Genomic DNA, 14,570 nt, shown 5'->3' with positions numbered 1-14,570 from the left:
TAAAAGGAGTTCCGAGAAGAGACTTCCGGGGCGGGGCCGGCGCAAAGCCCTCGTACTCTATAGTCGGGTCTGCGGAACTAGGGCTGGTTTGGCCCCTCCCACTCGGCCTACCAACGGCCCAACCAGAACGCACCTCGGGGGCGGGACCGGCGCGGAGCCCTCCCACTCGGCGGTCCGAGCGAATGGGGGGAGGGGATGGGGGCGGTGCCAGCTCCACCCCGAGTCGCCATTGCCGGGTGCTACGGGCTGCGTAGCGCGTCGTCTTAGCTTGGCGACCGGCCTGACCGGACCAGCTCTCCCTGACCGAGCAGCGTCTTCTCTCGGCCAGGCAAGTCGTTAGGCAGAGCCCTGAGCCCCAGAGGGGCGGCCTGGGCCCGAGCTCAGGGGCCTCACTTCCCAGCCCTGGGCTCAGCTCCGGAGCCGACAGGGTTCCGGGCAGTGTTCCTGACCTGGAAGGGCTAACCCCGTGTCACCGAGGAGGACTGTGGGCCAGTGGTTGTGCTAGGGGAAGGAACTGCCCCTGCCCCCCAACTGCTCTGAGCTTGAATTCTTGCCCTGGTCCACCCTCAAACCTGCTCTTATGCTTTGTTTCCCGCAGAGCGTACGGTCCCCAAACGGTGCAACTGCCGGCGGCCCCAGCTTAGCCGGGGAGGCGGACATGAGGTTGGCAGGTGGGTGGCTTCCACAGGAACGGAAGGGAGTTGTCTGTGTCTGGTTCTATGACCCGAACAAGTCTTTTCATCTCTGAAGACTTTGGTTCAGCCGTCTCCAGTGAGCACCACGATGGCTGATTTCTCCCAACTCGGACTGGCCACCATTTGGAGAATGAGTTATGGAGAGAGTGAGGATCCAGAATGAGGTGGCCGGGGGGGGGGGTGCAGATGGAGAGGGTGGGACTTACCTACCCGATGTCAGCCTTTGTTGTCTGTCGGCTAGAACAACTAAGATGAAGTGGCCTTTGGGAGGAACAAGCTGGAGGGGTGGAGGATAGGACTTAGAATTCAAGTTCAGATCTGTTGAGATGGCCAATAAGGAGCTGGCTGGATGGGTGTGAGTTCAAGAGAGGTCAGACTGGAGCTAGACAATTGGGAGCCATTGCTATATCGTGGTTAACTCAAGACTTGGGAGTAGATGGGATCACCTAGAAAGACAGTGCAGGTAGGGATGAGAAGGCAGCTTGGGACAGAAGCCTGAGAAAGTCCAGCTTTTAAGGGGAAGGTACAGAGAATGATCCAGCGAGGGAGATGAGGAGCATCCAAAGAGGTAGGGCTAGAAGAGTGTGGGGTCCTGGAGGCCAGTGAAGAAAAGGATTTCCAGAAGGAGGATGTGGGCAGCTAACAGAGGTCGGGGAAGATCAGGGCTGACAAGTGACCATGAGCATCAGTACCGTGAGGGTCATAGGCGACCTTGGCAACAAGCCCTGCCACATGGGAGTAGGTTGGGGAGAGTGGGAGCTTAGCTGATGTAAAAAGCAAGTATTGACTTGAGTAGTTCGATGGGGAGGAAAGAGAGAGGTGAGTAGCTGGATGGGGGTGTGGTTTTGAAGGAGGATTTTTTTTTTTTTTTGGTTTTTTAAAATGAGAGATATTGAAAATACAGGAAAAAGAGTGATATAGAGAGAATGCTCCATATTACAAGTAAACTGAGAAGAGAGTTTGGGATATAGCAGGGGAATGGACCAGTGTTAAGGAGGAGTAGGGCCACCTTCTGTAGTATAACAGGAGGAAATGGGGCAAGGATGGGTGGGGACACAAATATACTGGTAGATTGAGGGGTTCCTGGGTGAAAACTACAGCCCCTCCTGAGCACTGAATGCTAGAAGACCCCCAAACTTGCCAGGGAGCACCGAGCTGGGCAGCCGGGAGCTCAAATCTCCCAGCTCTTGGGCCTGATGGATGACGACAGGTGCCCACTTTCCTGTCCTCCAGTCACTTGCTCCCAGGTGGAAGGGAAGATAAGGTCGTGAGAGGCCTTGGGGTTACCTGAGGTAGGGTGCTCATGTCTGTCCTGCCTCAGGCCCCCTCCGGATTGTGGCCTTGATCGTCACCGCCGGCCTCACCTGGATCCTAATCAGCCTCCTCCTGGGCGGGTCAGGCAGTGGCTTTCCGCGCCTCCAGCAACTCTTCACCAGTGAGTGTGGGGCGCTTCCCGGCATCAGGGTGGGTGACAGGCCTATTTGGTTTTCTCCATTCCCTGGCAGGCCACCTCTAGCTGCCATCATTCTCTGTCTTGGCATCAATTGCAATCGTCCCCTGCCACCTAGTTGCTTCCCCTCAGAAAGCCAGTGCCCATGCTAATTAGAATTCTCTGTCCAATTAGAGTTGGTAGGATCGGAGCAAGGGATGGGAGGCTTCCTCCGAACATTGGAGCATGGTGCTCTGGTTGCTCACGGCAGGCTTTCCAGTGGTCTGTGAGAGGGTTAGGAGCCTCTGTACCTTGTCACTGATGACACTTCACCTAAATACTTTGTACAGTTGCACTCGAGCCTTTACCTGGAGCAGGCATTTTATATCTGAACATCATTTAGAGTTGAGCAGATGTCGTGCCGAGGTCTGATCTGACTGACCTTTCCACAGTTGGCGTCACAGTGTAGGGCCAGGCTGACCTACTGCAGACTCCAGGAGGCCTGCACACTAACAGAACCAATCCTCTGTCCCCACAGGCCCGGAGAACTCAGTGACTGCAGGTAAAGCTCCTGTCACCTCCCTGCTTCTCCCCTGTGCCCACCCCTCAAACTACTTCTATGACATGCCTGCCCCCCGCTCCCCTCCAGCCAGCCACTACAGCCATTGGAGTGACATGCCCGGGGACTGGCTGAGGGAGGCCATCCCTGCGGGATCAGGAGAGTGGTGGCACCTGGCACCCGCTCCATCTGCTGCATTTCCTCTGGGCCCCCCAGTGACTCTTTCTTGCTGTGGAACCTCCCAGCCCATCCCTTGGACCTCTCCTTTCTCTTTTCCCACCAGTGGCAGAAAGAGTCTCCTCCTTGGGATCCCTGTCACTAATTCCTAAGGCCAGCCCTAGCAGGACACAGTCTCTATGAAAGTGGCCCTGGCCAGAGCTGTGTCCTACCCCCTCTAGTCCTCTGCTCTGTTGTCACTCTCACCACCCTATGGCATGGTCCTGACCTCCTCCTCTCAGGGCTTGGGTGACCCCAGGGCCAGGCCTGTGGTTCATACCTGCTGTCTCTGCCCAGAGCCACGGGCCAGGAAGTACAAGTGTGGCCTGCCCCAGCCGTGTCCTGAGGAACACCTGGCCTTCCGCATGGTCAGCGGGGCTGCCAATGTCATTGGGCCCAAGATCTGCCTCGAGGACAAGATGTGAGAGTCTTTGGGTGAACAGTAAGGGGGAGAGGAAAAGAAGAGGGAATGGGGGAGAGAGGCTGAGTTCATGAAGGGCAGAGCCAACATACCCATGGGAAGGCTTCCTTGCTATCTCCCAGGCTCATGAGCAGCGTCAAGGACAACGTTGGCCGCGGCCTGAACATTGCCCTAGTGAATGGTGAGCCCCCCTCGTATTGTGGGGCCAGAGCTCCGGGAAGACGAGAGGCGAGGAGTAGCACTGTGACCCATGGGGCCCTACGGCCTGCTTCCCACCCTCCCACCATCTCCTGGGTTTTGGCCTGGGGTGGTTTTGGCCTGGCGTGGTTTTGGCCTGGGACGGGTCTGTGTTAGCTAAAGACCCACAGAGGAAATGATACAGTGAGCAAAAACATGGCAAAAAAGAATTTGGAAGGCTGGAGAAGGCAGAGGCCTCGCAGCTCAGGGTAGGCAGCAGCTGTTTGAACAAGGGGCATGGTGGAGATGAAAATTGGGGAAGTTTGAAAAGCTTCTAGAAGGGCGGCACCCAGTGGCTGCCCACCATATCCTGAGCCTGGTAGTAGGGTAGGGTTGCTGCTGTTGGCTGGCCCAACAGGACCTCCCCCTTTCCTTCTTTCCCTCCAACGCAGGAGTCAACGGGGAGCTCATTGAGGCCAGAGCCTTCGACATGTGGGCCGGGGGTGAGTGGCAGCTGCAGCATTCCTGATTTCTGACTGCACAATGACTGGGTGTTTCCCCCTGGAACTCTGCTCTCTGTCCCTATGCTGGGGGCTTCTGAAGCATTTCCTAGGATCCAGAAAAGGCAAGGAGCAGGAGAGATTGGCTGCCTTCTCTAGAGGTGGCGTATTGTAGCAGGGATAGCCCTGGCTCCTCAGGCCAGCTAGGTCCCTGTACTCACTTGGTGACCCTTAGTGGAGCGTGTCCCTGGGCCAGACCCTACTTTAGTCTCCTCATTTGGACAACAGGGGTTGGAGGGCACTCAGTGATGCCTGATGCTCCGTGTTCCGTGTGACCCTGCCCCCCCCACCAGATGTCAATGACCTGCTGAAGTTCATTCGGCCACTGCACGAAGGCACCTTGGTGTTCGTGGCTTCCTATGATGACCCAGCTACCAAGTAAGTGGTTTCCCAGGCCAGCCTCTGCCTCACCCTGCCCCAGGCAGAACCCCCATTTCTTCCTTCTGTGGCGGCAGGATGAACGAAGAGACCAGGAAGCTTTTCAGTGAGCTGGGCAGCCGCAATGCCAAGGAGCTGGCCTTCCGGGACAGCTGGGTGTTTGTGGGGGCCAAGGGCGTGCAAGACAAGAGCCCCTTTGAGCAGGTATGAATGGCGAGCCCGGCACTGCCACCTCCCGGGTACCCCACATGGTCCTCTCCGTTGACACGGCCAGTCCCCTGAATTATGCCCCACAGGGCCCTGGCCCCTTGGCTCTGTGTACAGGTCAGGGCAGTAACCCTGTCTTTTCACCCTAAAGGGCCTTTAAATGGCAAAGCTTTCACACTGGCAAGATTCAAAGCTAAGAGCCCTTCCTCCCAAACATCTTCAAGATGCTCAGTCTGATCCTAGTTCCTCTGAAACCCAGGACCCTGGTTCTCCCTGCATGCTCTTCTTTCACCAGCCATGCCTGCCCCTTGTGGCCAGTTGTTCCTCCGGGGCCACGTGCGTCAGGCTCTGTGCTAGTGGCTGGGGCCAAAGAGGAGAGACCTGGGCCTGGTTCTTACCCTGGAGGGCTCGCAGCATGGGGGTGGGCCTGTAGGCAGGCCTCCCACCTGCAGGCCAGGTGACAACCAGGGCACCCTAAAGCCCTGCTCCTGACAGCTTTCTGCTGAGACAAAGCTTAACCTCAGAGAAGAAATGCCCCCTCCCCTACTTTTCCAGCAGCTGCCAGCAGTGACCTCTCCTGCACTTTCCTGATACAGGCCAGGCATGCTGAAGTAAAAACCAGTTGTCTCCCCACACCTGTGAGGGGGATGGGTCAGGGCAAGTGTTGCCATTTGCAGATTGAATAAAGCAGCACAAGGGGACTGTGAGCACTTGGCCTGGCTCACCTCTGCCCCATCCCCGAGGGCCAGCACAGAGGACCTGGTCAAGGCCAAGGCTGTGAGCTCCTACTTCCCCACCCCTTGGCAGCACGTGAAGAACAGCAAGCATACCAATAAGTACGAGGGCTGGCCTGAGGCGCTGGAGATGGAAGGCTGCGTCCCACGAAGGAGCACAGCCAGCTAGCAAGGGGGTGCATGCTGCCTGCTGGCCTGGACAAGGACAGCAGTGCCAGCACAGGACTGAGGCCGTGGCCCCATGCTGGGCTCACACCCCACTCCCGGGCAAGTGCACTCTTACCACAACACGTTGGGGCTCCATGGTGGTGATTAGAATGTGGCCTTGAGGTGGTGGGGGCTGCAGGGACTGGCCCCACTGTGCTTTGTCACAGGGCCTCAGGTACCCATGTCCTTTAATGCTGCCTTTCATGGTCAACCCCTGCCCCCAGCCCTTCCTTCTCCATAGAACAGCTTTGAGTTTGGAGCACCATCTCCTCCCAGATTCCCAAACACCCCCAGCTGGAAGGGTCCTCCATGCTTGCCCGCCCGGCCAGGTGGTGCATCTTTACCAGCTTGCTCCCTTCTGGGCTGCCCACTGCACTGGGGTAACCCCGGTTCACTGTGATTCCTACCTGGGAGCCCAACCTGGCAGCCTCTTCCATGGCTCCACCTTGGAGCCAGGCTTGCAGGGGCAGTGAGGTGGCTGGAACCTGAGCACAGTCACCTGTGGCAGTGTGTGGCTGCTCATGTGGTCTGTGAGGGGCCGCCTTCCAGATGACCTCTTAATAAATGGATGGCTCCAATGGAATGAAGAGCATTCAGGTGTCATGCTTGGCGAGTCAGGGGTGCCATTGGCCCCTGTGGGAGTGAGAGGGAGAGACTGGTGACTAAGGAAGTGGGGAGAGTCCCTAAGGCTTGACCCCCCCCCACCCCCACCTTAGCAGACAGACTTTGTCTCCAGGCTCTTGCCACTGGCAGGCCCGTCTGTGGCTGAGATGTGACTGAGGCAATGAACAGAGTGGCTCCCGTACTGGCGTCCCCATAGCCTTGTCAGGGAGAGATGGTTCTGTCCTCTAAGGCGCAGGAAATTCACCTCCTTCCAACCCAGCACAGGCCTGTAGGAAAGGGGCAGGGATGGAAACCAGCCCCGATGCCTCCACTCGAACCTCCCACAGCAGTGGACTGTTGGATGCCTTTGAAACTAGGGCACATGGAGAGGCTGGTGCATTGGGTAGTTGGCATTTCTCATAGAGGATGGTCCTAACTCCCTCCTTTGAGATAACACTGACATAACCAGAGGCTTAGAAGCAAGAACCAGCAAGGAACCCTGAGGAGTTTTACTGGACTATAAAATCCAGGCATGAAGATGAAGTGGTCAGGGTCAGAGAAAGGCGGGGGAAGCAGTTTGGGCGTCCCAGGTGGGGAGAAATTGGTTTGAGGGACACTCTACAGCTCGGTGTCGCCGCATGAATTAGAGGTATAAGTCAGACGCCCTTGAGGCAGCAGTGTCCAAGCCAATGGACTTAAGAGTCCTGCTCTGGAGACGGGCTTTCAGAGCCCTGGACTTGTGTTAACTGCTGCCAGATCCAGGGAGCATGCAGAGTGCAAACAAAGCTTCAAGAAATGGGTAAGAAGCAGATAGGTGGGAGACAAGTTAGAGGCATGGGATGGCCCGGGAGGAAGTGATTGGCGATGTTAGTACTGCAGAAGGATCAAGAAAGGAGAGGGAGAAGGGCCTAAGTGGCTTGTCACTAGTGATCATAAAAGCTGACACTTACCAAGCCCTGATGCTATGTCAAGCGCTGCACGTGTATTCATCTTCTAATCTGTTTTTTGGTAGGAAATGTCAAGCATACCCAAGTGGAGAGAAGAGTATGGTGAACCTCTTTGTACCCATCTATCACCCCACACCCCCCAATGTATTGAAGCAAACACCAGGCTTCTATACATCAACCCTTCAGTGATATGCATGTTACCTACATGGCCCTCCCAACAGCCCTAGCAAGGAAGTCATCATATCACTGTGGTACTGAAAGGCAGAAGACTTCTGGTAGTTCCAGTGGAGCCAAGAGGTTAGGTTCCACCCAGCTGCAGAACTTGCCCCAATTGAAGCAACTCTTCATTGGTGTCCATAGTGTGAAGTTGGGGCTACGCCCCACCGCCCCTAGAACACCTACTGTGATTTCACACCTTACCCCATTTGTGTTAACCAGCTAGTGCCTGGGCTGGTCGCTGTAGCAGGTGCTAGGAGCACAGGAGTGAGCCACATGGACTCTAAAGCAGGTGGGTATGTGGAGTTGACAGTCTCCCCATTTTGGTAGTTTCCCAGGTAAAATCCCAAAACTACGTTTCCCAGCATCCCTTGCCTCTAGGGTATGGTGGTGAGATTTGCTTTCACATTTGAAAGGGAGAGGGGAGATAAAGGTGGGCTTCTGCTGTTACTGCTTATGAACGCCGTCATGGTGTTTGGTTTCTCTGCAGCAGCAATAATACTATTAATCATAATAGTGTCCAGAGTCTGGACACTTGCTTCGTGGGGGTTAAGAGGCAGGGCAGGGGTCATCTCTTCTGGCACTGACTGCAGCTGGGGTTATGCGGTCTTGGAACCAGCTGCTGGGGTAGACATAGCAGCTCCCTTGGTGTCAGTTGTATGATGTTTTTCTGGGAGTTATCCTCGGATCTGTTCTTCCAGCCCTGCCAACAATTTTATACTTCCCTCTATTAGACCCTTTTCTGCTTCTTATCTGTATCAGGCGAGCACTGAGGGGAATGAACATAATGAGAAATCTTGCGCCCTGGTAGGTGCCTTGGTCATTCCAAATCCCTGCCCTACCCCCTTCCAATTATAGCCTGACCCCAGGGACAGACAGGGCCCTTACCTCCTCAAATAGGGGTACCCTCACTGGGGGCTTGCCAAAGTTACTTAAAGATGGAAGTGTCAGGTCAGCTTTATCCACCGCTTGGGCCCAATATGGGCTAGGAAGTGGATGACTGTGTGGAGTACTGGCTGCCCAACTTTGTAAAGTGCAGGTAAAGCTTGGCATGTCCTGCAGGCCTCCTCTGCCAGGGTGCCAAGCCTTCCTTTCAGGAGACAGGCCATTCTCAGTTACAGGTGACAGAAACCCAACTCAAGCTGACATAAGCAAAACAAAAGGGGGGTGGGGGAGGTTATTGTTTCCTGTGATGAATCAAAAAGCCCAGGGGTGATTCTAACTTCAGATGATGTCTTCTTCGAGAGGTCAGTTCCCTGCGTCTCTTGGCTCTGCTTTATTCTGTATTCTATTGTTTTCCTCCAGGTAGAGGGAGCAATAATAGAGGTCCCAGTTAGCAAGCCCAACAGAAAAATCTTCCTCCTCAGTAGTTCAAGTTCCTGGACTCACTCTCATTGGTCGGGGTTGGTTGATGGATTTATTTTTGCATCAATCTCTGGGGCTCTGATTTGCTAGACTTGGGCATGTGCCCACCCCAGGGACCAGGGTTGGGGTCATCTCCATGCAAACCAGAGGAGGGATGGGTCCTCCAAGGAAGATTCAAATACTGGGCTGGCCAAAATAACAGCAGTCACTACACTTCCCTGTGACTACCAGATGCACCCCATAAATATGCTTCCAGAGCATATACTTTCCATGCGTGCTTTGTTAGCCCATAATGTTACTGGAGGCCCTTCCTACAAGGCAGGAGGCATGCATGCCCCTCAGGGTCACCACTGTGACCCTTTACATAGTACAGTGGCGGGTCTCCCATCTGAGTCCTGAAGTACCTTTTGTTGTTTCGGCTCTTGCTATCATTTGTTCCATCTGTTCTCCTTTGGAACTGGACATCCTTGCCTAATTTGTGGAGCCCTTCCTCATTCTCTTCTGGGGCAAATGGCTAATCTTATAAAGCAATACGAACATTCTCTTGCCTTTAACCGTTCCCTTTTCTTACAGGGAAGGCTGAATGATTGGCAGTAATGAGGAGCAGTCTTCTGACTGTGCATTTGACCTTGACCCCTGACAGGAAAACTGGAGTTGGTGGTTTTAGGTTTTCCTTCTGTAGAGCATGGCTCATCTTTTGGTCACGGGCATATATCCACTTACCAGCCCCTTCTCCCTCCTGGGGCCAGTTTACCCCATCCTCCAACAGCCCCCATCCCACTGCCCACCTTCCAAACTGCAGTCTTCAGCCACAGGATGTGCCTAACTCAGCCCTCTCACCTGCCCCAGCTCTAAGTACTACCTGCTTCTGGCAGCCCTCAGCCACATTTGTAAGGAACAGTACGAACGTTCCAGGACAACTGCACACAAATGGTTCACGCCTTACTGGTTCTCAGAGCCTAAAGAACAGCCTCTGAATGTTTTTGATCACCCATATAAGTCAAATCTTTTTGAGCATGCACCCCCAGTGTGTGCCCATGTGTTTATGTATTATAGGCGGTACTAAGTTTAATTTTATAATTCACACAAAGTAAATGTTTACAGATTAAATGAAAACTCTGTTTTCTTTGAACATTTACAATGGTGTGTCTTGTGTACCTCCTGGAGCTAAGCGTCACCGACTTTGGGGACCGTTAGCCTCCATCATAGCAGTTACGAGAGGCTCCATCAGAGCAGTGTAGCTTGTTCATTTGTGTGCAGGCTGATTCAAGTTGCCCTGGCAGCCTTTGGGAACATACAAATCCCCTTTGACTCTGACTTGTTTACTGTCTCCCGGCAGCTTCTGTACACCCTCTCACTACCTTTTTCCCCATCCTTATGCCATCTGTTTCTTCCACTCCTTTTCACTGAAGCCTCTGGACCTTGCTGGTCGTACCAAATAGTTTCGAAGGTGAACAATTCCTGGGAGTCCATTTAATGACCCACAATGTGGGAATAGGCGCTCGGTCAATACTTGAACGAATGAAGCGGAACTCCGCACAAAGGCTGGGCACCGGGAGCCAGGTCTGTCGAATCCAACTCCACGGCCCCAGGGCTGGGCACCCTGAAGCCCGGGCCCTCCGCGACCGCCTCCCCGTGCCCTTGGCAGCAGTCCCCGAGTCTCCCGAGCCTTGCTAACGTCTAACCCCGTGTCCCACCACCCCCAGAAGCCGCAGAGTGCTTGAAAATGACCGGGACCCCTTCCCGGAGCAAGTGCCCCTGGCGGCGCCCAGAAAAGGTCCAGACACACGGTCCGGGGGCCGAAGGAGGCCGCGCCCGGCGCCACCAGGTGACAACATGGCAAGCCGCCAGTACCGCCCGCCAGTCCTGGGCCCGAAAGCCCGCTCTTCCTCGCGGGCCGCCGCGCCACTCCCCAAAACGTCACATCCGATGGAAACCCAACCCGGAAGCGAACGGTGAACGGTAGGCAGTGAGGTGGGCGTGGCCAGGAGCTGCGCGGGGCGTGGCACTGGTGGGCGGGGTCGGTTGGGGCGGGGCCGTGGGCGGGGCCCTGGCGGGCCGAGCTCGCAGGCGTCCCGCTGGCTGGGCAGGCGCTGGCGTCGAGCTCCGCGGGCGCGGCAGGTGAGAGCCTCAGGCCGGGAAGGGTCGGGCAGGAGGTGGCCTGTGGCCTCTGGCCCAGCCCGGTTGCGCGCTGGCTCCAGCGCCAGGGGCCGGCGGGGAAGGACCGGACGCCGCTCATTCGCTAGGCCTGGCGTGGCCGTGCGTCCTGGGGGTCAGGCGAGGTTTCCTTTGCCCTCGGGGCCACCCGGGAGGCCCCCAACCTGCCGGCTGCGGGACGGCCGCGCGCTCCTTCCCTCCCTGGTTTGCGCCCACGAGTGAGAAGCAGCTCTGCTCATGGAAAATGAGACAACTTCCGGACTTCCAGGTAGGGAGGAGCCCTGAGACCATCACTGCCAACTAGCCCTCAACACTGAAAACCCGTGTGGACAAAGCCGTCCGGGGTCGAGATCCATACCCCGCCCTGGGGTGCATTCTGGTCAAACTCTTCCGGCCCTGCAGCAGAAATGGTTTAGGGTCTGAGCTGAACCTCTGTTGCGGTGACTTAAAGCTGGTAGCTGTATTGGTGTATTGGGAAGACGGGGGCCTGGGAGCCTTTATCTTTTTCCTCTAAATCCCTCCAGTTTCTTTCTCATGCCCCCATCTCTGTGTTCCTGCATCCCTCTTTTCTGGTGGGACGCAAGGCTGGACCAAGGCCTCCAGGGTAAGTGCCTGAAGCTCCCAAACCAGCAGAGCCCATGTCATCCTGGGGGACGCTTTTCCAAGGACCAGTCTTTTGCCTAAGCTGCCCTCCACTTCCCTCTGTCCCCAGACTGGTGGGGTGGGGGGGTGAGGAAGGGGAAGCAAGGGCCAAAGACTGCTAGGAACTAGAGAAGCCAGTGGCTCTGCCAAGGTGTGAAGCAACCAGAAGTAGCGATGCAAAACTGCTGTGTTGCCCCAGTTGTAGCAGGTGATGCAACAATATTCACCATGAGGCACCCTTCACCCCAGTGCACTCACAGACACACTGGTAGTGAGAGGTGCTGGTGGGGGCACATGTGGGGGTGGGAGACTAGCCTCCGAGCACAGCTTTCCAAATATGAGGTTGCGACTCCAGTAGCCATATTTGGAGACTGCCAGAGGAGTAGGAGCTCTGTCCAGAGGAGGGGAAGCTCCTCAGCAGACATGTGACCCTATTTGACCCCTTCCTGCTGCTTCTTCCAGCAAGTTCCTTGGGGGAAGGGGACCTGCTCCTCCTCAGGACTCCCTTCTCACCACTGCCAGCAGGCAGGGCAGGCCAGGTAGTCATGCCAGCCCCTTTCCCAACAGAGCACTGGTGGCAGACAAAAGCCTCTGGGGCCTTCCACCTGCCCACACTGTTCTGCTGGCCTCTGTGCCTAGCCTGAGGCACTCCAACTCCCTGGCCTGTTCTCAAGCGCTCCCAGATCAGGCTCAGTCAGCACCCTTTGCTCTCCTCAGGCGGGCCTCCTGGTCATCCCCAAGCAGTGTTTCAGGATCACATCCAGTTGTGGTATCACAGCAAGCCCACTGTCACTGTGTTTCGGAGCCCATGGGGATTAAACAGGCCTTGTATGTGGTGCTAGTGGTGACAGGCCTGGGGGTGGCTCTCCTCGAACCCACTGGAATCGGGGCATCTCTACGCTGCCCCTGGGGGGGCAGAGAGGGCATGTCCAGGGAAATTAGTAGTTATCAGCGGCTGACAGTAACTCATATCTGTAGCTGGACCCTCTGGGCAAGGGATGGGGGGCCACACTAGCATGTGGGAAACTTGAGGCAGCTGTGTTGGGGGAGGGGACAGCCGAATGGCACTTAAGGGCCAGCATCAAGTATTGCCCTTCTGTTCCTGGGCTTGACGCAAGAGGCTCTGCTAAGGCTTCCAGATCCCTATGCTACCACTCCCAGAGGGCCGAGTCTCACAGGCTCATGCTGCTGTCCGTCACCAGCCTCCTCTCTGTGTCCTTTCTCTCCTCAGGGAGAGCTCTGCCATCCAGGAAAGCAGCCCAGTACCTGGACTTGCCCATGGACTCTTCTCAGGACCAGCCGACGGTACAGGCTGGGGAGCCCTCCTAAGCTGCAGAGAACCCTGGTGCATGGTCCTTCAGGAGAAGCCATGGTGTTAGAGAGGCCTGGCCTGGGCAGGGTGGGTGGCTGCCCAGGCCCCCTCAGTATGCTTCGGGCTGCCTTGCTTCTTGCCAGCCTGCCATGGAGAGTCCGAGGAACAGCCAGTGGCAACCTCAGCACAGCTCTGGGCCACACTGTACCACTGATGAGGGCCCACTACCTGAGCATTGGGGACGGCTCAGTGATGGAGTTTGAGTTCCCCGAGGAGAGTGAAGGCATCATCGTGATCTCAAGCCAGTACCCGGCTCAGAGCAATGGGACTAGGCTTGGCCCCACGCTCAGGGTCACCTCCCTGGACACAGCGGTGCTGACCATCAAGAACGTGAGTGCCATAAGCTGGGGTGGTGGGGGTGGCTTTGTGGTGAGCATCCACTCTGGCCTGGCAGGGCTGGCACCCCTCCACCTGCAGCTCATGGACCTGCATAAGGCCCAGCCCCTGCTGATCGAGGAACGGAGTGATTTCTCCATCAAGGTCTTGCCTGCTGAAGACGCGCCAGCCACCCTCAGTGCTGACCTGGCCCACTTCTCAGAGAACCCAATACTCTACCTGCTCCTGCCTCTCATTTTCGTCAACAAGTGTTCGTTCGGGTGCAAAGTGGAGCTCGAGGTTCTGAAGGGGTTCCTGCACAGCCCCCAGCCCATGCTGCTGGGCCTCCTGGGTCAGTTCCTGGTCATGCCCTTCTATGCATTCCTGATGGCCAAGGTCTTCATGCTGCCCAAGGCCCTGGCCCTGGGCCTCATCATCACCTGCTCTTCGCCCGGGGGTGGCGGGAGCTACCTCTTCAGCCTCCTCCTTGGAGGAGACGTCACCCTTGCCATTTCCATGACTTTCATCTCCACGGTGGCTGCCACTGGCTTCCTGCCACTGTCCTCAGCTATTTACAGCCACCTTCTCAGCATCCACGAAACCCTTCACGTGCCCATCTCCAAGATCCTGGGGACGCTGCTGTTCATTGCCATTCCAATAGCAGCTGGTGTGGTGATCAAGTCCAAGCTCCCCAGGTTCTCCCAGCTGCTGCTGCAGGTCATCAAGCCCTTCAGCTTTGTGCTCCTCCTGGGTGGCCTCTTTCTGGCCTACCGCATGGGCATCTTCATCCTGGCGGGCGTCAGGTTCCCCATCGTGCTGGTGGGCCTCACAGTGCCCCTGGTGGGCCTTTTGGTGGGCTACTGCCTGGCCACATGTCTGAAGCTGCCTGTGGCTCAGCGGCGAACGGTCAGCATTGAGGTCGGGGTGCAGAACAGCCTGCTGGCCTTGGCCATGCTGCAGCTGTCCTTCCGCCACCTCCAAGCTGACTTTGCCTCCCAGGCCCCCTTCATTGTGGCACTGAGTGGCACCTCAGAGATGCTGGCTTTGGTCATGGGCCACTTCATCTATAGCAGCCTGTTCCCAGTTCACTGAGGCTCCGGGCCAAGCTTCTACCCCCCTCCCCACTCTCCGCAGTTCTCGCGTACCAAAGGCCTTCAGTGCTCATGCACTATGCACTTGGAAAATCCAGGCTTATTTTTTGTACTGATTTTGTATTCTTCAGCTTTCATTGCCAAAGAGGCCATGCTGAGTTAGGTAGGTGGGCACTGCCCAGAAATATATTTCAATAAAAGAGAGAAGCAAGTTTGGGTCCCTTCCAGTCTCTGCCCTTTGGGGCCTGGGGGTGGGAGTGAGGTAAGAAGAGTGTGGCT

General features: G+C 56.3%; 2 protein-coding genes across 13 annotated transcripts; both read left to right on the top strand.

Moving 5' to 3' along the window:
- Positions 1-214: 214 nt before the first annotated feature.
- Positions 215-6,166, top strand: FAM3A (FAM3 metabolism regulating signaling molecule A). Of its 5 annotated transcripts, none has more exons than XM_023540749.2 (10): positions 215-328; positions 599-671; positions 2,017-2,130; positions 2,663-2,686; positions 3,197-3,320; positions 3,443-3,501; positions 3,950-4,000; positions 4,351-4,435; positions 4,513-4,639; positions 5,450-6,166. In XM_023540749.2, exons 2-10 carry the CDS (start codon positions 659-661, stop codon positions 5,543-5,545), a joined length of 693 nt encoding a protein of 230 aa, XP_023396517.2. In that variant the 5' UTR covers positions 215-328; positions 599-658; the 3' UTR covers positions 5,546-6,166. The 5 variants fall into 5 exon arrangements, with proteins under 5 accessions (XP_023396517.2, XP_023396518.2, XP_064133885.1 ...); XM_064277813.1 differs by having other exon boundaries at positions 254-328; positions 599-841; XM_064277814.1 differs by lacking the exon at positions 215-328 and adding an exon at positions 751-841.
- Positions 6,167-6,285: 119 nt separating this feature from the next.
- Positions 6,286-14,502, top strand: SLC10A3 (solute carrier family 10 member 3). 8 transcript variants are annotated; one of them, XM_064277810.1, is made up of 4 exons: positions 6,286-7,430; positions 7,572-7,641; positions 10,421-10,676; positions 12,745-14,502. In XM_064277810.1, exon 4 carries the CDS (start codon positions 12,883-12,885, stop codon positions 14,290-14,292), a length of 1,410 nt encoding a protein of 469 aa, XP_064133880.1. In that variant the 5' UTR covers positions 6,286-7,430; positions 7,572-7,641; positions 10,421-10,676; positions 12,745-12,882; the 3' UTR covers positions 14,293-14,502. The 8 variants fall into 8 exon arrangements, with proteins under 8 accessions (XP_064133880.1, XP_064133879.1, XP_064133878.1 ...); XM_064277809.1 differs by having other exon boundaries at positions 7,572-10,676; XM_064277808.1 differs by having other exon boundaries at positions 6,286-10,277.
- Positions 14,503-14,570: the final 68 nt, after the last annotated feature.

Source organism: Loxodonta africana, chromosome X, assembly GCF_030014295.1.
Source record: "Loxodonta africana isolate mLoxAfr1 chromosome X, mLoxAfr1.hap2, whole genome shotgun sequence".
Lineage (NCBI taxonomy): Eukaryota > Metazoa > Chordata > Mammalia > Proboscidea > Elephantidae > Loxodonta > Loxodonta africana.
Note: the sequence above shows the minus strand (reverse complement) of the source record. Positions and strands in the feature narration are given on the sequence as shown.

What these genes read in the sequence shown, in the direction of transcription:
- FAM3A (XM_064277813.1), top strand. Translation starts at nt 784, where the DNA reads ATGGCTGATTTCTCCCAACTCGGACTGGCCACCATTTGGAGAATGAGT. An exon ending in GAGAATGAGTTATGGAGAGA is followed by an intron (nt 842 to 2,016) that starts GTGAGGATCCAG and finishes GTCCTGCCTCAG; the next exon opens with GCCCCCTCCGGATTGTGGCC. An exon ending in CTTCGACATGTGGGCCGGGG is followed by an intron (nt 4,001 to 4,350) that starts GTGAGTGGCAGC and finishes CCCCCCCACCAG; the next exon opens with ATGTCAATGACCTGCTGAAG.
- SLC10A3 (XM_010601078.3), top strand. Translation starts at nt 11,116, where the DNA reads ATGAGACAACTTCCGGACTTCCAG. An exon ending in GACAACTTCCGGACTTCCAG is followed by an intron (nt 11,140 to 12,744) that starts GTAGGGAGGAGC and finishes TTCTCTCCTCAG; the next exon opens with GGAGAGCTCTGCCATCCAGG.